Here is a 22,598-nt window from a genome sequence, read left to right as displayed (position 1 = left end):
AAGGGATTTGGAGATGAAGTCACAGTGGCCCATTCTGATAATTCTGCTTTTGAGGTGATCATGTTGACTGTTTCCTTTGTGATGTTTGGCGGGGAAAGGGGACTTGTGCAGCCTCACTTGGGCAATATGTCTCCATATCCTTCAGAGGGTAAGTGGCTGTGCTGTTACACTGACAAGACAAAGTCTGTGTGAATGGAGGGTATTTTGCTTTGCTTTGTTTTATGTATTAACACAGTTCATGAATTAAAGACACTAAAGTTTCACCATTAGGAATTCTATTTAAGTTGGGGTAGCCAGAATATCCTGAATATATTTCCTCAGTGAACACCTTTTGCCCAAGAGAAACGATTAGTCTATGGAGCCCATGTTGAAGATGCTTCACTAGGCCACAATCTGTAGCTTGGCCTGCAGATTTTGCCTGCAGCTTTGAAGTTGCCTTGGAGATCTCAGTGGTTAGAGGAAAACCTCACCTTTGGAACCTGGAGACAGAATTACATGGGCAGTCGTAGGAGATAGCTGTGGGAATAGAGACGATCTCCCCTTCCCGTGGCACAGCAGACCTCTTCTGTCTTACCCACTGTTTTCCCCATCAGTGTATTTCTGCTCCCCACTCTGTCCCCAAACTGCTCACCCCTCAACCCCATACCCTATGGCCTACACTTCATTTCTTGTATGCATAAATAAATTCTTAAAAATCTTAAAAAAAAAAAAAAAAGACTAACGCAGCCATGATTTGAGAGGCTGCTGTGAAGCATCTTCCTTTTTTTTTTTTTTTTTTTTTTAAGATTTATTTATTTGTACATATAGAACTGGGGTACAGGCCAGACGGAGGCTCAGGGGTGGTGAGAGGCTTCACTAGAGACAGAGTGGGGAGCAGAACAGGCAGATCGACAAGTACACTGCTGAGGGTAGCAGTGGCAGGTCAGGAGAGGTCTGCCACGCCATGTGGTCACCTCCCGGGCAGGCGGGAATTGAACTCATGCGGAAGTGGATTTAGCTTCTCAGTGCTGTGCTTTAACCCGCTGAGCCACCAGGAGGGCCCATATCTTCCTTTTTAATGTCTTCATGAGCAGCAGCTTGCAATGTAGAATTTTAATCAGAATATAAGAAAGTTCTTAGTCAATCGGATCAGCATTCTATCACCAGCTATCTGTGCTCTTAGGTAAAGATCCATGAACTGCAGCCTGAATGACAGCTGCACTGTTTGGCAAGGATGGACTTAAGAAATTTGGACCCAGAACTGCATGCTGCTGTAACTTGGCAGGTGTTTGACAAGGCACATTCCATAAGTGAAGTCATCTGCATCAACACCCACCTCCCCCTACACACACCTTTTTACTATTTAATATTCAGCTTTGCATTCCTTGTCTTTTTAGATTGACTGGTGGTAGGAGCTTGAGGGGAGAGGATGGTGGTACAGGCCCACAGGGTAGATTCAGCATCATCTCATTGATCAGAGCTCCTACTTCCTTTTAGCAGAAGCAGAACTTCTTAACAAAACTCTTTTAGTTTGAAGTAAATTGTTGCACTCAGGTAGTAATAGTTTATTTTGTGTGGAAATCTCAAACCAAGTAAGTAGGTCCAAATTCTTTAGAACTAATCTTGGATATCACACTTGTTATTTTCCCCTCCCCTCTCTTCAAGCTTTCCTCCCTTTCCACTCTTTTCCCTTCTGTATTTTTTTTGGTAAAGATTTATTTATTTATGCATACAGAACTGGGGTACAGGCCAGAGAGGTGCAGGGTCAGTGAGAGGATTCAACAGAACAGAGTGGGGGACAGAACAGGACGACTGACAAACTACACTGCTGAGGGGAGCAGCGGGCGGGTCAGGAGAGGTCTGCCACGCCATGTGGATCACCTCCCCGGGCAGGTGGGGATCCAGCTTGTGCTGAAGTGGCTTTAGCTTCTTGGTGCTGTGCTTTAATTCGCTGTGCCACCAGGTAAGGCTCCCCTTCTGTTTTTTTTTTTTTTTTTTAAGGAGCTAAAGTACCTGCCTGCATTAAGCTGTTCCAGAATTTGATTATAGATCAGAAGTTATATGCAGTATTTTAAAATCCTGAAAATAGAAACTGACTTAATGGAAGTGTTTATTTAGTTTTGGTGGGAGGAGTACAAAATGATTGGGGGCTTCCCTTGTGGCCCAACAGGTTAAAGTACAGTACTATAAAGCCTACCACAGCCACAAGTAGCATGAGTTTGATTCTAGGCCAGAGTGGTGACTGGGCTCAGCAGACCTCTCCTGAACCACTTGCTGCTCCCCTCAGCAGTGTATTTCAACCAATCTGCCTGTTCTGCTCCCTGCTCTGTCTCTGGTGAAGCCTCTCAACACCCCCCTCCCCTCACCCCCCAACACACACACCTCTGGCCTGTATCCCAGTTCTTGAATGCATAAATAAATCTTAAAAAAAAAAATGATTGAAGAAAATGTTGAGAAAGTTAATGCCACAGGGGTGGCATTTCAGACAAAGTATTAGACTTCATGACCTACTTTTGGCAGAATGTTTGAACTGTCTGTTCTTGTTTGTTTGCTAGTAACTGTGGTTTTTAAACCTGGTTGTAAAGTTGCATGACACTAACTTGTCTTATATCTGGACAGAGAAGAGGCAGATGGAGAGGGCTTCTGGGCTATGTGGAGAGGGCTTTCTTTGTTCACAACGAAGAAAGGCGGCTGGTATCTGCTGAGGTATGGGTATATACCCAGTCACTTGCTCTTATAATTGAGTGCTAATAGGTTAAGCAGATCTTTAAAATCAAGTTCCCAAGATTTAGACCTCTTTCCTTTTTTATGGACGTGGTCCTTTCACGTTTTATAGGTGTGTGTGTGTGTGTGTGTGTGTGTGTTTTGGGGGCCCTATATGTAGTTGGGACTAGTGTGTGCTATGTATATATAAACTGCCTTCACAGTTTATCCTCACACCACGGCAGTATGATCATGGCTCACTCTTGGCCTTGGCCCCACCAAGGTATAGACTACTTCCAGGGTGACAAGTTGTGCTTTAGCTATGCTTTGAAGAGCCTGTGGTTTTACTTAAAACATTATTTATTTTAATTTCCCTTTAGCTATTCAAAACAAACTGAAAGATACTATAACTGAGCCTAGACAGTGACTTCAAGAAACAAATAAAACTCTCAAAATACAAGAATTGAATTTGTATGCCAAATTTTTTGAATAATGGTTAAAATATATGAAAACACATTAGACTTTCTGAAGGGAAAATTTCAAAGATTGTTTTCAAGACAAATGGTCTTGCCCCTTGTCTCACTGTGAAAATTCAGAGGTTATACTGTGTATTTTGAGAACGACGAAGTAGCATTCAAACCATGAAAAAAAAGTTGATCAGCTGCTTTAATATAAAACTTTCTAATTTATAGATAAGTAAATGAAATGCTGAAGATGACATTTGTTTCTCAAGGTTCTTTTCCCCCACAGCAAACCCAAACTGTAGCATGCTTTTAGGGTCCCTTTTACTGTGAGGAGCATGACATCAAAAGATGGCCCTCCCCAAAGATGCTTTTGCTTATCAAAAAAGAAGTATTATGCACAAAGTCATGTAAAAGTACAGACACCTATGCTGTTTAAATGTGGAAAATAAAGACACCTGCTTTCCACTCAGGCTATAAACTCCTTTTCTTCCACACTTCTTGTGGGAAGAAAGATAGATTGGCGCTTTCCTGTGGGTTCCGAGTCGTAACTTTGTGCTGATTTTACAGTTGCTCTCCTGTGCATTGCATGTAGCTTGTTTTTAAAAACCCACACCTACATTCTCCCCACCCCTTTGATGATGAAATTCAAATACTTCTATACCTATTCTACCTTTTGCAGACATATCCTGATAGAGTTTGCATTTTTTTTTTCCCTAACAAAACTAAACTGCTGATATTTATTGGACACTTTGTACCTACTGAGCCTTTGGTACAGTAGTAATTCAAAAGAATAAATCTTGCTGGCTTGTATGTTTGCCCAGGATTGCTCAGGCAGTATGGTTTAGAACACATGTTCTTAACCACCATACAGTATACTTGTCAGCTTTGATTCATGTTCTATAATCACACTGGAAATTCTCTTCCCTCCGAAATCCAGATTTTGCCCTTTACATGCCTTAATTCCAGTATGGGGCCCTTCTATTTAGAATATGTGCCACCATAACATTTTGTGTGTGTGAGTGCTCCTTCTCCATCTTGATTGCTTGATATCTGTACAGATAAATCTGTGTGTGTGAGTGTCTGTGTGTGTGTGTGTGTGAATTAGATACGCCTTGGGAGGTAGGAAAGAGCTTTATGCTACTTTATTGTATCCTCCGCAGTGTCCAATAGGGGCTTAGTACATACTTTTTGAAAGAAAATGATTGCCATAATTTGGCAGAATGAAAAGGTCCAAATTATGTTAATGAAATGTGAATGAATAGAAATAATACTCAGGGTTTTCATTGGGTTTAAGTAGTTTACATTAGTCCCACTCACACTACACTCTACTCACTTTCTGGATTAATTTTGGATGGGTTTTTCAGCAATAGAAATGTAGGCAAAAGTTTTCCTTCTGTTTGTATTTCCAGTAAGAGTGATGATTCAGGGTCCTATGAAGAACCTTTGCAGTTGTATCTAGGTGATATGTTTTGTTCCAGCCCTGATTTCCTTCATGGTCCATTTAACATAGGTATATCTGTAATTAAATACATCAACAACTATATAACCCAAACTGGAGACCTCTATTAAAGAAAGTATGTTTTGTTTTAAAATTGCTTGCTATGGGTCTCCCTGGTGGTATGGGGTTAGTCTCAGATCTAGCAAGCCATCATCATCAGTTAGTGAGACATGAGTTTGACCCCTGGCCAGGGAGCTGACCCAAATGGCACAGTAAACCTCTCCTGTTTCAGCCGCTGCTACCTATAGCAGTGTAGTTCAGTAGATCTGTGTCCTGTTCCCCATTCTGTCTCTGGTGAATCCTCTCACTCCCAAACCTCCCCCCACCCCTGCCCCAGCTTACACCCAGTTCTTGTATGCATAAAGAAACAAAAATAAATCTTTAAAAAAAAATTGTTTGCTGCACCAACTTAATTTATATCTACTTTGAAGTTCCCCATGAATTATTTGATAGAAATGTATTATGGATTTTTAAAATACTTGAAATAAAAAATACTTCTTGGGCCCTCCCTGGTGGCGCAGCGGGTTAAAGCACAGCATTGAGAAACTAAAGCCACTTCCTCATGAGTTCGATCCCCGCCTGCCCCGGAGGTGACCACATGGCGTGGCAGACCTCTCCTGGCCCACCTGCTGCTCCCCTCAGCAGTGTACTTCACCATCTGCCTGTTCTGCTCCCCACTCTGTCTCTGGTGAATCCTCTCACCCTCCGCATCTCTGGCCTGTACCCCAGTTCTGTATGAATAAATAAATAAATCTTTAAAAAAAATACTTCTTATTCTTTGGGGTTGATTTGCACTCAGGGAAGAAAGATAATTTAAAATTTTGTTCAACCACTAGCAGTTCTAAACTGTCCATTAGTCTTAACTAAGTTGTCAGATTTTTATGAAATTGCTTTTCTCCATAATCCAAAACAAAGAAATTTATGCTAAAGAGAGTGCCTTTTAGTTTAAAGAAATGTGACCTTTGAGAATAGTAATCTTGGAGAGGAGTTTAATGCTGAAGTGTCTGTTAGTTTAGACTGATCTCAATCAAGCATGAATCTAGACTGTAGTTTTTAAATTATTTGCAATAATGGGCTCACAATTTCTGGAAAATCTTTTGTTACAGAGTATTAGGAATTTCTAGAAGAACTTTCTAATGTGCTGGAAAGTGCTAATAGCTTTCATATTTTAATACACTATTGGCTTCCAGACATTCATTTAGCCTTCACATGTGCCTTTGGGTTTCATGGTGGTGAGGCACCAGGGTGTCATGTAACCCACTCGGCTACATATGTGGACTGAATGACCTGACTGAGACGTGAATATGAGCTCTGGCTTTTGACTGAACCATATTGGCAAACTTTCAAGAAAATGGAGCAAGGGCATCCCCAATGTACTAATAAGATACATTGTGGTGGAAATTGTAGCTGGTTGAGAGTATTCTTGACTGCAGTGGTTTGGAAGAGATACAAAATACTTGCACAGGATTTCAGCCACAATGGTTGCTATTCACAGTTCTCTTTTGGAGGAAATTGGGAGTGATGATACTGACAACAATGAGCACCCAAGTTAAAAAGAGGAGTTTAAGGTATCTCACCATTAACTTCTGCCTCTGCTAAGAAGTTCTAATTCTCCATTGGTTTGAATCATAAGGAGTGGTTCATTTAATCATTTATTCATTCTCAGTTTCCTCTATTTAGAATAAAACTAACTATATAAAAATTTCTTATTTTCTCAACTCCTAAACATCAAATGTACATTACATTTTAAAATATAAACACCTTTCTAAAAAGTGTTACTGATAACCAGTAGAAGCTGTGAGGCTTTTTGTCTTCGGAGATTTATGGTTATTACAGCCTTGTACTTCTAGTTCATGGCTATACTTTTGTTCATGTTTCCAAAGAGAACATGAATTCAAAGTGCGACATTAGCGTAAAATGTCACATACAAGGAACATTTTACAGATGTTAAGGTTTGCCAGTCAGGTGATTTGGGGATATTTTCTGGCCACCTGACTGTCTTCTCTTTGGTATATAGACCAGCTTAATCCTGGAGTGAGCTCAAAATTTATGGAAACAGAAGGACTCCGTGGGATGTCCTCAAGTTATTTAAAATCTGGTCCCAGGGCAGACTCAACTCTGAGCCTATGAAATCCTGTTGGAGTTCTTGAACTGGCCTGCACTCCTGGTGGTGTGGAAGGAGCTTTGGTGGTGTGGAATTAAGCATGGAGAGTAGGGTTGTTATGTCACCAATCTGCTGTTTGCTGAAGTAGACCTCTGGTGACTACAGGGTCCTTAGAAGGCCCTGGCTTGGGCCTGCTGGACCAGTGCTGCAAGAATTTTGTGTTACTTTTTAAAAAAGTAAATGGACTCAAATGATTTTGCTTATATTGGGTCATCCAATGAATTCTTAGATCTGCTTGTATCTCTTTAAGAATTTTGGGCATGTGGGCCTCCCTGTTCACTTAGGGGTTAAGTCTCAGCACTGTCACTTGGAAAGGTCTACTGCATTGACTTGAATTTGATTCCTGGCCAGGGAGGTGACCCACGTGGTGCAGCAGACCTCCCTTGTCTCTTCCACTGTTCCCCTTAGCAGTGTATTTCAGTAGCTCTGTCTCCGTTGCTTCCCACTCTGTCTTTGGTGAATCCACTCACCCTCTGTAACTCTGGCCTACACCTCAGTTCTATGCAAATATAAATAAAATCTTAAAAAAAAAAGTTGGGGGGTAACTCCCAAAACAATGTATACTTAACAGCTACAAATCAATGTTGCATTAGCTTTTCTAGTCAGAATAATGGGCAAGTTAGTTTCAAGATTCTGTATAAACAAGAATACTCTATACTACAAATAATATGTGGGTCAGAGTTTTGTGCTTCATTGCAATATACTGCAATAGTGGGTTTTATTTTATTTTATTTTTTAAAGATATATTTATTTATGCACACAAAACTGTGGGGTACAGGCCAGAGGTGCAGGGGCAGTGAGAGGATTCACCAGAGACAGAGTAGGGATCAGAACAGGCAGATGAATGAAGTACACCGCTGAGGGGAGCAGCAGGCAGGTCAGGAGAGGTCTGCCGCGCCATGTGGATCACTTCCGGTGTGGGGATCCAACTCATGCTGAACTGGCTTCAGCGACCCTGTGCTTTGCTTTAACCTGCTGCGCCACCAGGGAGGGCCCTTATTATTTTCTTATGCTGGATTATCATCACTGTGTTCCAAAATAGAAAAATAAACCCTACATACACATATATATATAATTCTTTTTACTAAGAGTAAACTATGGATTCAGTGGATTAATTTTTCTCTAGATCTTCTAGACATGGAATATATTTCAGATAAAAAACAATTGAGTTAGTACATGCTCTGGATTGGAATATTTTCCTAGGGATTTTAATCTATCAGAGTTTCTGTGCTCTGGCCTTTGAGGGCTTATTCATAAAGTTTTCCACTGGCTTTTGCAAATAATTTGGGTATTCACTCACCTTGAATAAACATTTACATAATGTGAACATGTTTATTAGTGAACTCATCACAAACTGACAAAGTACTGTAAAATTTACTTCAGTCTGCCAATAACTTTAGAAAACTTAAATTGAGCAAACTATTGATATGCTGCTATGCTTCATTTTATGCCTAATTTAAGTTCGTCATCAGAAGGAAATCCTAATGTGTTCTTTGTTTCAGGTTATTTTGTTTTGCCTCATTCTCCTGGTAGCCAAAAACATAAGGTAGTTAATTGCTTTGCAAAGCAGTGTGGTCATAGAGCCCGTGAAGATTAGAAAAATTGTATGGCCTATAAAATAGACAGAGCTTTTCATTAGAAAACAGCAGAAGCACTTAAGGAACAAATGAGTTTTGTCTTAATTTTCTGCTATGGTGGGGCCTGTATACTGAGACAGTCATTAGGCAGAAGTGACAAAAAGTCCATATTTTGGGTTGTTATTTAAGTAGAAGTTTCAAAAGAAAAAATAGGCTCCTTTAAGGTTACCACATGTGCTAGATGGGGAGTTGTGGCGCTTTGTGCTGTGGACTTGACACTGGCTGGTCTTTTCTCCCTCCCCTGGAGAAGATAGCTATGGGTTAAAGGGTTCCCAGCGATGCCTGCATGCTGCCCTGAAACTAAATTAATCTCAGGAGAGAAATTCCACTTGACTTTTTTTTTTAAAGCAATACATCTAATAGAATTTTAGAAAATTTAGTCTTTTTATTTCCACCTCTGGGACCTTATTAACCAGGGTTGATGACACTCTAGAGTTTGCCTTGTTGCCTTATATGGCCCAAACTTATGAAATGGGATCCGCTTTCTAATTAGCAACTTTTATGAAGGTTATAGAAGGAAAGTAATTAAGGTGAATGCCTTATAATCTGGAACAGAAGGAAAGATGCTTGCACTTAAGGTTTTTAGCTCACCTGAATAGTTTTGCATTTTTTCTACTGGGACTTTTTTATTTCTGATAGTGTGTAAAGTACATGGTATTCAGTGTCATCGAAAAGATTGCCATTTTCCCAATCTGAAAATTAAGGGCTTTGCCCTACCATTCCTAAAACAGTTGCCTTTTTTTTTTAAATATAGGGCTTTCCCTGTGGGACACAGTCAAGGGAAGCCCTGTGCTGCTTTTTAATTATGACCTTCAGAGGAGCAAAAGTTCGGTGTAGTTTAATGTCATCAAGTAAAAGTGTCAGTTCTACCCCTGGAGATTTTTCCTGGAATACTAAATATATGAGGTAAATTGCCCAAAATGTTGCTCTGATATACACAGGTTTTTGATTATTATGAGAACCTAATAAAGACCCCGGATCCCTTGGAGCATTGTCTTGTTCTCTCCATTGCTTCCTAAGACCAGGGGCCCAGTGAGTTGTAACTCACCTCTTAACCAGACATGCCCTACAGATATTCTTGAAATCCCCCACCACTTGGGGACTCTTTTAGGGTTTGCTCTCCATAAAGAAAACCATGGTTGGTGATTTGTGTTTGAGAAGAGAGGAGAAAGAGCATCATTCTTATATAATTGCCATCCTGAATATAGTCTATAGCCTGTCAGCTGGTCCATCAAACAACCTCATAGACATACATGACATAAAGGACACCAAAAATGTGGACACGGTGTGCCAATTCAACATTCAAATTTTTATATTTAATATTTTTTTAAGAAGAGAAAATAACAAAGGCTTGCGTTTTAATTTGAGTGCATGGAAACAAGCCCACAGAAGGCTGGCTGCCTATTAAACAGGAAGTTTGTGATAAATGGTTTTTAATCAAGTTGTAACCACTCTTGATGGCTTAACAATTCCTGTTTATATATCCCTTTACTTCCTATAACAAAATAGGCAACCTTTACTTCCTCAGCTTTGTTGTCAGGTGATGCATTAAGTGCTTTCCATGTATAATATGCCATCTAGATCAGCAATACTATGTGATACTCATTTTTACTTCACAGATGTTAAGATGAGACTTGAGTCACTCACACAGTTATCTGAGGTTCCAATTCCCATTGTGTCGTCAAATACATGAAATTTCTAAATGGTGCATATGAGTTCTAACATGGTCTCTTTGGTTCTGTTTTACATGAACACATGATCTCCCACTTTTTTTTTTTTAAGAAGAAACGGCTTTAATGTGCACATATTTTCATTTTCCTTCTTTGGGAATGATTTGAGTCAAAGATAAAACTGTTCAGAACTTAATGTGTCTCTACAATGATTCAAGACTATAGCTAAGAATTGATTTGGCTGGGGGAGGGACGCTGTATGGTCTTGATACTGGTTTTACATTTTTTTTTTCCCCAGCCCAAAGCCCATGTGATTGTACATTTTGTAACTGAACATACCCATAAGCTCTCCACCTGTATTTGAATCTTACTGAATTCTGTTTTCCCTAACATAAAATGAAAGTTAGGCCAGATGACTCGCAGAGCCTTCCAGCACTTAGGTTTTATGGGAGTGTGAGCCCTCTGCTCACTGCCCTGGGCTACTGGAGAAGCCTGAGTCCTCAGTGCAAACTAGAGGATGAGAGTGGCCTTTGGGACTGATCATTGATGCTCGGGCAAGGAGGACAGGTCTGTGGGAAATGAAGCTAGCCTTGGAGAAGAAGAGCTGGATGCAAGGACATACGTTCTGAATATGTTGGTGAGCTCTTCACAGCAGGTCTTCTATTACAACATTTCTTAAAAATTCAGTGTATGTACTGTCTTGATGGTTTTTGTCCATTTACATCACTGTGAGAGTGATGGCAAGAGTTCACATTTTCCTTCTGTTTGCAAGCAAAATGAATTATTTTAAACAGTTCTATTAGCAGTTCTAATGGAAACCGTGTTGAATAGAGATTAGTCTTGCTTTCTCCTCAGTTTGTTTTCATTTGTAGACTGCTGCAGGAAGAGATGGTGTAAAAAAGGAAGCAGGAGGAAGGAATAAAGCCCCTGCTGAGAGGCTACAAACACGCATTTACAAAGTTCAAGGAATAAGATAAAATGCTTTTGGAAAAATCTAGTTTGTCTAGCATTTTGAAAGAATTTCTAGAATTTCTAGAACAACAACTTCATTTAGTCATGTGTTCCAGTGTCTTAGTTTGAAGTTCTTTTACTTGACTTGGTCACTGTTGTCCACACCCACCTGCTCATATTCTAGGGACAGTTCTAGGCTGGGGGTGAGGGGGGCCTCTGGGGACATTTCCACAAGCTTTCCTCCAGGTCATGCTCACAGCTGAAATTCACACTTCAACTGCTATGGTTTCCTGCCACAAAGAGTAACCTATTAAAATAAAAGCAAAATCTGTTATGTAAATTTATTAGTCATTAAGGCAGAAAATGAGTTTTGTAACCTGGTATTTATAAACAGAATTATTTGTGCCTCCTCACGATGCACATATGTAACCTCAGTATGTTCCTTTGAGTATTCTTAAGAAGACAGGTGAAGACAAACCAGGTGTTACCTTGGTTTTCCCAGTTCTAAAACAGGGTCAGGAATACCTGCCTTATGGGTATTCTTCTAAGGATGAAATGAGATGTGATATATTGAAAGTAGTTTGTAAACTAGAGGAAAATTTAAAGAAAGGATTAATTAGGGTTTCATGAGCAGGATTTATTCAGCTGAAGTTGCTATTTTGTTTTACTTTTGGAGCTAACACAAAGACCAGAGTAGTATTCGACTGCCGAGCAGAAAGGAAAGTGGAATATAGCTGAGATAGTCTGACTCCTGAAGAGGTGGTGTCCAGGCTCACAGATGGAAGACTGGATGGAGCCAAGCTGGCAGCGTTGCTGAGAGACTTGAAGCAGGAGGGCAAGGGTCCAGGGAAGCCCAAAGTAAAGAGAAAGAGAGGAAGAGAGCTATAAACTGAGGTCTGGAGCAGAAAGTGGGGGTGGGGTGGAGTGGGGAAAGACTTGACTCCTGAGCTAGTTCTGCTCCCTTGGTCTTTGGTGGGACTTCTAGTAAACTAGTGACTTCTTAACATTTAAAAAAAATACAACATACCCTTTTTGGTGTAAAATTTGCTTATTCATACTATACAAATAATAAACTGTACTAATCTGTATATGTGACACGTTGGAAAGTACATCTGTTTCAAAATGAAAGGCATAAAGAAGCTTCTTACATGTCAGCGGCTGTCTGATTATTACTTTAGACAGTAATGTTAGTGGTATGTTAGGCAGGTAGTTCCTGTTCTGTGTCCTCAGGGGCTTCTCTGCAGACTGGCCTTAGAGCCTTGCTTCTTCCAATCCCGATGGCAGTGGACCAGCAGGACTCAGTCAAAATCATGCAGACTGTGGCCTGTGGGAAAAGCCTGCTTTAATATCTGTGGCTGCTTCCCCGTCACACACTGGCTGTGTCACAGCACCGAGAGACCAGCCCACTGCTGTGTGGTGCCTGTGTACATGGTGCCACAGCAGCACCTTGAGAAGACTAAAGGATTCTGATCAGTATTAATTGATCAGCTTTTGTACCCGAATTCCTTAGTTTAACTCCTTTTACAGCATTGGAGACACGGTCTAGTGCAGAGATAAACAGTTTTACCCCAAAACTGGTGTATTTAACCAGGTTAAATATCTGACCAGGTCAAAGGATCACATTAGCTGGGAACAGTACAAAATATGCTTATAAAGAAACGAGACTAATATTTATAAGATGGATAAATTTCTGGAGCACAGACCTGTTTGTTATTTTGTAGGTACCATTATCCCAAGGGTAACAATAACATCAGCTAATAGTAATTGAGGCACATACTTTACATATATTATTTAACCTCAGAATAGATCTGTACATGTGGGACCTATTAATCTATTTAGGAACTACTTGGGTGCCTGCGTGGTGGTGGAACTGTGAGGATAGTGTCCATGAAGACAAATCATGTCCATGAACTCTGACACAGCTTCAGGGTAGTGGGGAGCTGGATATGCCCCAAAGGACCAGACATGGCAGAATCATAATTGTGGTAAAGCAAGGTCCTCAGAGAGCTTACAGGGCGGAATGGGGTTAATTAGTGAATTCCTCTGGAAGGAAAGGGACACTTTAATTGAGATAAGACTTGGGAGAGTTAAGTGAGTACCTTTGGTGGGACATAGTATCCCTGGATAGTCCTTTGTACACAATTTTTTGTGTGCTTAGTGACTGTTTATGTGGCCTGTTCTCTCCCCAGATAGATCATAAAACACCTAGAATACAAACTCTTGTGCCTAATTTCTTCTGTGCTCTTTTACTACAACTAGCACAGAATAGGTCCCACTAAATGTTACTTGGCATGAGTTTATGAATGGATGGAGAAATGGTACCCACGTGGATGGGTAAAAGATGTAGAAAACATTCCAAGTTCCTTCCCTGTGATGCTTTAGGAATGTGAGTTATCAAACACTCATTGACTATCTAAGAGCATCTGTTAGCTCTTTTGAGATTGGGAATAAAATCAAACTCTAGCCCCTTGCCCTTTAAGGAGCATGGAATCTAATCTGTAGACTCCTAGGTGTTAAAAATAGCCAGATGAGCAGTTTTGAAGTACCTATTTGGCCAGAACACTTCTTTCTCCCACAGTTTGGTGGGTCAGGCTCCCCAAGAACAACATGTTGCACTGCTTGGGGTGGCCAGGCATGCAGGTGGCAGGGGCAGTCTGGAGAGCAGGTCCAAGAGGAAAGCCAGTTCAGCAGTAGCAGAAACCCCTGGCTGCTGAGATGCTCACCCGTTGTGGGGGCGGGGGAGAACTTGCTGACTGGTCTTTTCCTTGAGTGTCCTCACATAGAATCAGGATTTTACTAAGTGGTTGACAGTGCACGAGTCCTCCATCCCACACCTGCCTCTTAGCTCAAGTAATATTCGTCCATAGTCCAAGAACTCAATATCTCAGTAACTGCACCAACAGTTACACGTGGCTCTGCTACACAGCTCCATGAGTGAACTACTCTCTTCCTCTGGCCTTCGCTGTGTCCGGCAGAGATTTGTAGACATAACATCATTAATAGCAACACATACTTTTTTTTTTTTTTTTTTAAACACAAGATTTACCTATCAACACCCTACCTCCCTCCCTACCCCCAGTTGGAAATCATAGCTTCTTTAATGTCCTGCTGGCTATGTGAAAAACAGGAATTTATGTAACAAGCCCTGCACAGCAAACCTTTTCCTGTTCGGAAAATTTTTTTTTAATTGTTGGCAAAGTGAGAAGACAGCTCCGTTACTCAAACAGCGACCTGAAATGTCCTCTAAGAAAAATATGTAGCATAATGTTTTGATAAGTAAGTAAGGGAGTGCTGTGGATTTTTTTTTTTAAGTCCAAGTGGAGAATTACTGTCTGTCCCACCTGAGTTTGTGAATACTTCCTGAACTTTTAAAAGGTGGTCTTGTATTTTGGAGTCTTATTAAAAATGTTCCCCAGTTGTGCAGATGATCTGGTACATTATCTAAGTTGTAGAGTTTCTCTACCCCCCTCCCCAGGCGGTATAGACTGTGGGGAAGCCACTATCTAGGAAGATCTCCCCCCTTCATCCTTAAGTAAATGTGACAGAGACAGGAGTCAAGCTTCCTTTCCTTCAGAGATTTCATGGTAGCTTATCTATGTCTATTGTGTTCAAAGAACAAGATTGTCAAGATGGACTATTTTGCAAATGCTCCACCTTTCAGTGTATAGAGAAGGTCGCAGGGTCAGAGTACTTGGCTCCATTCCAGTGTGACCCGGGTCAGGCTGCTTCTTGACAGAGGACTTTAGAGCTTGGTTTTCCAGTACTGGTGGGCCCAGCAGATGAGGTTGCTGCCCTGATCCCATTCAAAGGTGTGTGCTATGCATAGGGCTTGGGAGTCTTTTGGTAGTAAAATAAGACATTAGGGAAATGCAGTGCTTGGCTTCCTTTAGAGATTCTTGTGTGGACTGAAAATCATCCTGAACACTTGTCTTAAGTTGGGGATAGTTTCTTAGGTGGGAAGGAAGAGGGAAGTTTGGGGAACAAAGGAAACTGCCACTGTCATCCACTTACATACCTGCCTGGCATACCGCCTGGAGTCGTGTTCAGGGCCCTGTTTGAGCAGCAGTCGTTGCCTGCCCTGGCCCAGGGGCCTGTTACATAGCTGCTGTGTCGCAATCCTTGGGTGGAATATAGTGCAGAGAGAGGGTCAGAGGATGTTTTGAAACGTGGATTTCTTAGCCCTGACAGTCTCTCCTCACTGACTTTTGCATCTCCTTATAAAAAGTGAGGGTTTTGTTTTCTACCTCCTTTAATCAGCTGAACGCATGGTTTGTGTTAGAGACCCAGCGTTGTCCTGCATGCAAAGGCTTTGTTCTGGTGCAAATGATTGACATCCAGGCATCTGTATTCGTGGATGACTGCAAATCTAGCTAGACCTTTTTTGTGGTCAGGGAGAGAGAGGGCCACAGGGGCCGAGGGTCTCAGGCAGCTAGCTGAGCCTTGCATCTAATTGGCAGAGGTGGCTGGGGAAGTCCGGAGACAGGTACACAGCCCTGACCCCTAGAATCAAGAACCCCCTTACTCTCACATGTAGACTTGGGGAAGGGCCCTAAGGACAGAGGCTACTGAAGTGAGCAGTAGCGAGCAGGCAGAGAGACTCTGCCACATTGCCTGTCTTGTGCTGGGGACAAAAAGGCAAAGCCCCTCCTTTTGAAGGAATTCACTTTTGTTTCTCATGTGTCCCTGAGGCATTATGGATGCTGGAAATCTTGTGTATCCAGTAAGAAAATCAAGTTGGGGTTCATTTGTTTGCAGCCTGACTCCACTGCTTCTAGTGGAGCCAGGAAGACTGTCGCTGGCCCCGTTCACCTAGTGTTTGGAGCTGTGTGTCTGTGTCTATGTCTTTAAGCATGTACCACATTCCTGGGAAGAGGAGGAGAGAAACGGCACTTCGGATAGTGACGTTCTGTGCCCGCAGAGTCAGAAACTAATAACTTCTTCTGGCAACTGCTTAGCATGTGCCAGATAGACTGAGCATTTTACTATGTCTCAGCATATCTTACTGTCAGGAAACAGGTATACAGGGCCCAAGCACTTGACCATGTTACCAGTGAGGAGCCGAGCCAAATAATTGCTCAAAATAAGTCACCTTACTTCACTAACTATCTTGCTGTTATGTGTGGTACAGGGAGCCATGGCGTCTTGGAGGACCCTTTGTGCTCTATGCCACATTTCGGTTTGTTAGTACATAGCACTGGCTATTTTGGGGAGCAGGGCGGCAAGCAATTAAATTTTTATTTTTTTGTGATAGTGTTTCCTTTAAAAAAATAAAACATTCACCTGTATTTTCCTACTGTACTTTAAGGATGTAAATGAATCTAGGTCTTACTAGTTTTCAGACTTTTAGTTCTTGACTAGCCTACTCATTTCTTTGTTTTCCATAATCATGTAGGAACCATAATAGAACACTTTGTGTAAATGGTGCATGTGCAACCTGGAGAGAATTGGCAATAGTTTTAGGGGATAATAGATGCAAAGGGGTTTTGATACACTTTGTCATAGAGGACTATTTACATATCATCGTAACTAAGCAAAATTCAAGTGGTTTATAAAACAAGCTTCTGTAATTTCCCTGTGAAATACAGCTTATAAAAGGTGTTTGTGTTTGTGATACTTATTTAGTTGTATCCCCTCATTAAATTAAGATGCAGATAACTGTGTTTTAAGATAAGATACTATTTTTCCTGTACCAATTTGAGTTCTTTTATAGTGGCGTTCAGAACATCATGACGATTCAGGCCAAAAATTATATCATAAACTGTGAAAGTTTTACATGTCTTTCATGTAATATCTATGTCAAACAGTCACTTTTCCAAGAGAAAGGTATTTTTATTTTTAACGTGATGTTTTGCTTTACAGAATTCAATTCGTCACAATCTGTCACTACACAGCAAATTCATTCGTGTGCAGAATGAAGGAACTGGGAAAAGTTCTTGGTGGATGCTCAATCCAGAGGGAGGCAAGAGTGGGAAATCCCCCAGGAGAAGAGCTGCCTCGATGGACAACAACAGTAAGTTTGCTAAGAGCCGAGGCCGAGCTGCCAAGAAAAAAGCATCCCTCCAGTCCGGCCAGGAGGGTGCCGGGGACAGCCCTGGATCTCAGTTTTCTAAGTGGCCTGCAAGCCCTGGCTCTCACAGCAATGATGATTTTGATAACTGGAGTACATTTCGCCCTCGAACTAGCTCAAATGCTAGTACTATTAGTGGGAGACTTTCCCCTATCATGACAGAACAGGATGACCTTGGAGATGGGGATGTACATTCTATGGTGTACCCACCGTCTGCTGCAAAGATGACTTCCACTCTGCCCAGTCTGTCTGAGATAAGCAATCCTGAAAACATGGAAAACCTTTTGGATAATCTCAACCTTCTCTCGTCACCAACGTCATTGACTGTTTCGACCCAGTCTTCACCTGGCACCATGATGCAGCAGACGCCATGCTACTCATTTGCACCGCCAAACACCAGTCTGAATTCACCCAGCCCAAACTACCAAAAATACACATATGGCCAATCCAGCATGAGCCCTTTGCCCCAAATGCCTATGCAAACTCTTCAGGACAACAAATCGAGCTATGGAGGTATGACTCAGTATAACTGTGCACCGGGGCTTTTGAAAGAGTTACTCACTTCAGACTCTCCTCCCCACAATGACATTATGACACCAGTTGATCCTGGGGTGGCCCAACCCAACAGCCGAGTTCTTGGGCAGAATGTGTTGATGGGCCCTAATTCGGTCATGCCATCCTATGGCAGCCAGGCATCTCATAACAAAATGATGACTCCCAGCTCCCACACTCACCCTGGACATGCTCAGCCAACATCTGTGGTTAATGGGCGTGCCTTGCCCCATGCGGTAAACACCATGCCCCACACCTCGGGTCTGAACCGCTTGGGCCCAGTGAAGACATCTTTACAAGTGCCTCTGCCTCACCCCATGCAGATGAATGCGTTGGGGGGCTACTCCTCAGTGAGCAGCTGCAACGGCTACGGCAGGGTGGGCATTCTCCACCAGGAGAAGCTCCCGAGCGACTTGGACGGCATGTTTATTGAGCGCTTGGACTGTGACATGGAGTCCATCATTCGGAATGACCTCATGGATGGAGATACTTTGGATTTTAACTTTGACAATGTGTTGCCCAACCAAAGTTTTCCGCACAGTGTCAAGACGACAACACACAGCTGGGTGTCAGGCTAAGGGTTAGTGAGCAGGTAAGTTCACTCCAGTATCAAAACGCTTCTGAGAATAGAGCGTAAAGGAGAGGAGCATGGCCATATGCTGTGTCTTTAATGGCTGGGACTTGTTATGCTGTCCCTTAACAGAGTCATCTCGTATCATTGATTCTCTGCCCTTTTGCAGCATGTAAATTTTCCTTTGGAGTTAAACCATAAGGAAACTTCTTAGAACTACTTTAAAAGATTTACTTTTGACAGTTGGATGACTGCATCTCTTTATTAGTAGTTCTTCAGTAGCTGAATATGTTTTATACAAATCAAATACTAAAGGTTTTTTTTTTAGTATATTTTTCCCCATTGAATGATTTGAGCTGTTTGAGAAGCACTAGCTTTTTTTTTTTTTATACCCTTGAGTATGCCTGTCACTGTAATATGTTAAGCTGAATTGGTTTTAATTTGGCTATATTTTCATTTTTTGTGTGTCTTTTTTCCTAGGCTACACTTAAAAGTACTTCAAATTGTCTGACAGCAGGAACTGAGAGAAGCAGTCCAAAGATGTCCTTCACCCCTCTTTTTCATTTTCTTGATTTAAAAAAAAAAAGTTTCTTTTTTCCTTTCGTCAGACTTGGCAGCGAAGACACTTTTCCTGTACAGGATGTTTGCCCGATGTTTGCAGGTTATGTGCTGCTGTAGATAAGGACTGTGCCATTGGAAATTTCATTACAATGAAGTGCCAAACTCACTACACCATATAATTGCAGAAAAGACTTTTGGATCCTGGTGTGCTTTCAAGTTTTGTATATAAGCAGTAGCTACAGAATTGTATTTGTGTGTGTGTGTGTGTGTATGTGTGTGTGTGTTTTTTAAATATCCATTTGGTCCAAGGAAAGTTTGTATTCTTTTTGTAATACTGTGATGGTCTCATGTCCTCGATAAGTTAAACTTTTGTTTGTACTACCTGTGTTCTACTGAACTGATGAATCACGAAGAATCAAGCTCTCCATACTGCACCTCCGTTGAACAGTTTTGGACCTGTTCACATTGCCACATAATTTACATGAGAACCAATAGCCTGTTATCAATCTGCTGAATCAACGGACTTGTCAAACTCTTGAAGAAAAGAAAAATAATTAAATGCCAGCCTTGTACAGGTCTTTTCTATTTTTTTGTTTGTTTATTTTGTTATTTGCAAATTTGTACAAACATTTAAATGGTTCTAAATTCCAGATAAATGATTTTTGATGTTATTGTTGGGACTTGAGATCATTTTTGGAATAGATATTGAACTGTAATGTTTTCTTAAAACTAGAGTCTACTTTGTTACATAGTCTGCTTGTAAATTTGTGGAATCCCAGATATTTGAGGCAGCATCCATAATTTTCATTTTGTATTTCTAACTGGATTAGTACTAATTTTATACGTGCTTAACTGGTTTGTACACTTTGGGATGTTACTTGGTGATGTTTCTGACTAATCTTAAAAATCATTGTAATTAATACTTGCATACTCAACATTTCTGGCCCTATTTTGGCAGGAGAGTGATATGTAGCTATAAACATTTCGCATTTCATGTTTAGGAAAATTTAATATGGTTTTTTACATGTATTTTAAAGAAACTCCATCAGCTTCCATTGTCTCTGTGAACCAAGCACACTGCATAGCGTTGAGGCCTCTTATAGACGGCTGTACGCTGTGTGTGGTGCAGGTTCCTCCTGGAAGGCCTAGTAATGTTTGTAGATCAGAACTGGCAATGGGGGGTGGGGTGTCTGCATCTAAAACATTGCTCAAACTGGGGTTGATTATTATTTTTTTGACCAACTTAAATTTTTAGAGGTGAGTTCAGCAGAGTCTCCCCCCCTCAGATTCCTGTGCTCTTGTTTCAGTCCAGGTGGAGAACTCTGCAGGATCATGTGAACACTCACCCTTCTCACCCTCCCCCCCCACCCCGCAGAGTACTTAGCATGCTGTGGAAATGTAAGTCAAAGGGAGAATTTTTTAAATGGAACTTCGGTGATTTGTAGAATGCTCTATGTTCATGAGTGCAGGCGGCTCCAAATGGAATAGAAGTTGTTTTAAATTGGGGCAGTTAATTTGAAAACCAATAAACCAGTTGTAAGTTGTATATTTGAATGTATTTTAAAAGCCTTTACATACATTAAAATTGGAGACTTTCTTTTAACCTTTAATAATATAAACTGTAATTTTTATTATTATGATTTAAAATTTCTCAATTACAAGTAACTGAGAGACCAAATTAATTGGCTTTGCCTCCCATTTAATGCATTAATATTTTCAAGTCACCTGGAATGTCCAAAGTGGAACAGGTGCACAAAAATGTTCCACTTGCCTTCTTGAGGGCTCTGATTTCTGTGCACTTAGCTGAAGCCACACTTACTTTGTCTTGCATGTGAATTGCATCTCTTCGATTGGATTTTCATACATATTTAACAAGAAAGCAAGTGTAGCTGATAGATTTCCTATAGGAGGCCAGTTCTATTGTAAACTTTCCACCATGACTTCTACCATTTTGAAATTTCATTAAACAGACACCTCTCTGACCGTCCTCGTTGTTGGCTACTCCAAAATGTTTGGTTTTAGAAACCTTAGTTTCTCTGAGCAGGGCCTCTTGTGCAGGTGATAAAACATGTTGGTGCCAGAGTACTCACATTCATTCCTGTTATCCAGTGCTACCACTCCTCCTTGGGTACCCTAACGCAGAAGCTGCCCAGCCCTTCACCAGGGAGGCAGCTATAGCTGAAATCATGGTTAAAATCTTGCTGACTTTTTTGAGTGACTTTAAAACATCTCTTCCTACTGAGTCTGTAAATATATATTTTTATCCCTTCAATTTTTTCTTTGTGTTGAAATTCTAAACATGAATCCTGGGTAGCTCTCCTGGGGTACAGTGAAGTCCAGTGAAAAGCACCTTGTCTATTTTGAAAACATTATGTGACCTCTTGTAATTCTTTTTCTGTACGAATACTGACATTCTGGAGTAATTAGTATATCAGTTATTGTACATGATTGCTTTGTGAAATGTGCAGATGATATCACCTATGCAGCCTTGTTTGATTTATTTCCTCTGGTTTGTACTGTTATTAAAAGCATATTGTATTATAGAGCTATTCAGATATTTTAAATATAAAGTATTGTTTGCGTAATATAAACGTATGGAATATATTTAGGTAATAGATGCATTACTTGGGAAGTTCTGCTTTGACAACTGACAAAGTCTAAATTAGCAAATGGTGTGTCCCAGTGAGCAGTAGTAAATGGAACATCCCAAGAAGAGGAGAAAGGACACTTAAAATGGAAACAGTTATCCAATTTGGACTTGTTCAACTGTTGGATATATGTTACCAGTCTCCCCTCCCTCCCAACCTCACCCCTTTCTTGAAATTCTTACAAGTTCTTAATTTATAACTGACTTTGAACCAAGAAGTTTCTCTTGTGGGTTTAGTTCGGGAGTAATCATTCAGTAAAACATACAGTGTGGTTTATGCAAACAAAACCTGGCATTACTCTTGGCCTCCTCCTTGAGCGTGGTGCACTGCTTGGCAGTGTGGCCGGGGTAGCCACCGAAGCCTGGTTAGGACATAGTCACGCCCGCCAAGCATTTTGCTACTCAAGTTTAGTAACAGTGCAGATTCCATGTTCCTGTTCCGATCCTCTCTGAGAAGTGCCTGATGATGCTGATGTACTTACAGACACAAGAACAATCTTTGCTTTTACTGTATAAAGCCATAAATGTACATAAATTAAGTTCAGTGCTTTGGTGTCTTTCTTTCCTAATTGTGCAAAATAAGCTCTTTGGATTTTAAAAAGTTCAGCTATCACTTGGGTTAAACCTTGTCAGCCACAGTGCCATGGTTTATCAAATCTGGAATTTCCTTTGGAGGGCGGGAGGAAGGAAACAGTTCATCTGGGACCAAACCATAGCCCAAAAGAGTTGGAGACCTAGTGAAATCCCTGATAACAGACAACCCCGGAGGACTTCATCTTTGGAATGTCTGAGCCTACATCCGGTGTAGTGATTACTTTAAGCTTGCTAAGTCCTCTGACAGAACAGACCTATGCTAAACAACATGAACAGTAAGTGAGGGCCTTGCTAGGAGGTCTCTGAATAGGCACAGGGTGGGCTGGAGGGAGCATTTGCCTGACACTGCGTCACACCTGCTGAAGGCGGAGAATTGGATCCTCCTTACATGCAGTTTGGAGGTTTATATGTTTTTTTTTTTTTTTTCTTCCAGAAACTGCCCAAGGAATGAGCTAAAATTAGTTTCATGTGGTTAAAATACATTTTAAAATCAGGTCATTCCCAGTCTTCTTGCATCTAACCCTTGTACCTTGTGTGCTG

General features: G+C 41.0%; 1 protein-coding gene across 1 annotated transcript in view; it reads left to right on the top strand.

Annotated features, from left to right (window-relative positions):
• Nucleotides 1–21,997, top strand: part of FOXO1 (forkhead box O1) — an 89,307-nt gene extending 67,310 nt beyond the window's left edge. The window contains exons 3-4 of the mRNA XM_012723171.1: nt 16,926–18,277; nt 18,737–21,997. Coding sequence (XP_012578625.1) covers nt 16,926–18,263 — 1,338 coding nt within the window. The 3' untranslated portion in view covers nt 18,264–18,277; nt 18,737–21,997. The remainder of the gene's footprint in view (nt 1–16,925; nt 18,278–18,736) is intronic.
• Nucleotides 21,998–22,598: the final 601 nt, after the last annotated feature.

The sequence above is a fragment of the Condylura cristata genome, unplaced genomic scaffold (assembly GCF_000260355.1).
Source record: "Condylura cristata isolate star-nosed mole 26May11 unplaced genomic scaffold, ConCri1.0 scaffold00010, whole genome shotgun sequence".
In the NCBI taxonomy this organism is placed as follows: Eukaryota; Metazoa; Chordata; class Mammalia; order Eulipotyphla; family Talpidae; genus Condylura; species Condylura cristata.
The sequence above is the reverse complement of the archived record's forward strand: the minus strand, read 5'-3'. Positions and strand labels throughout refer to the sequence as shown.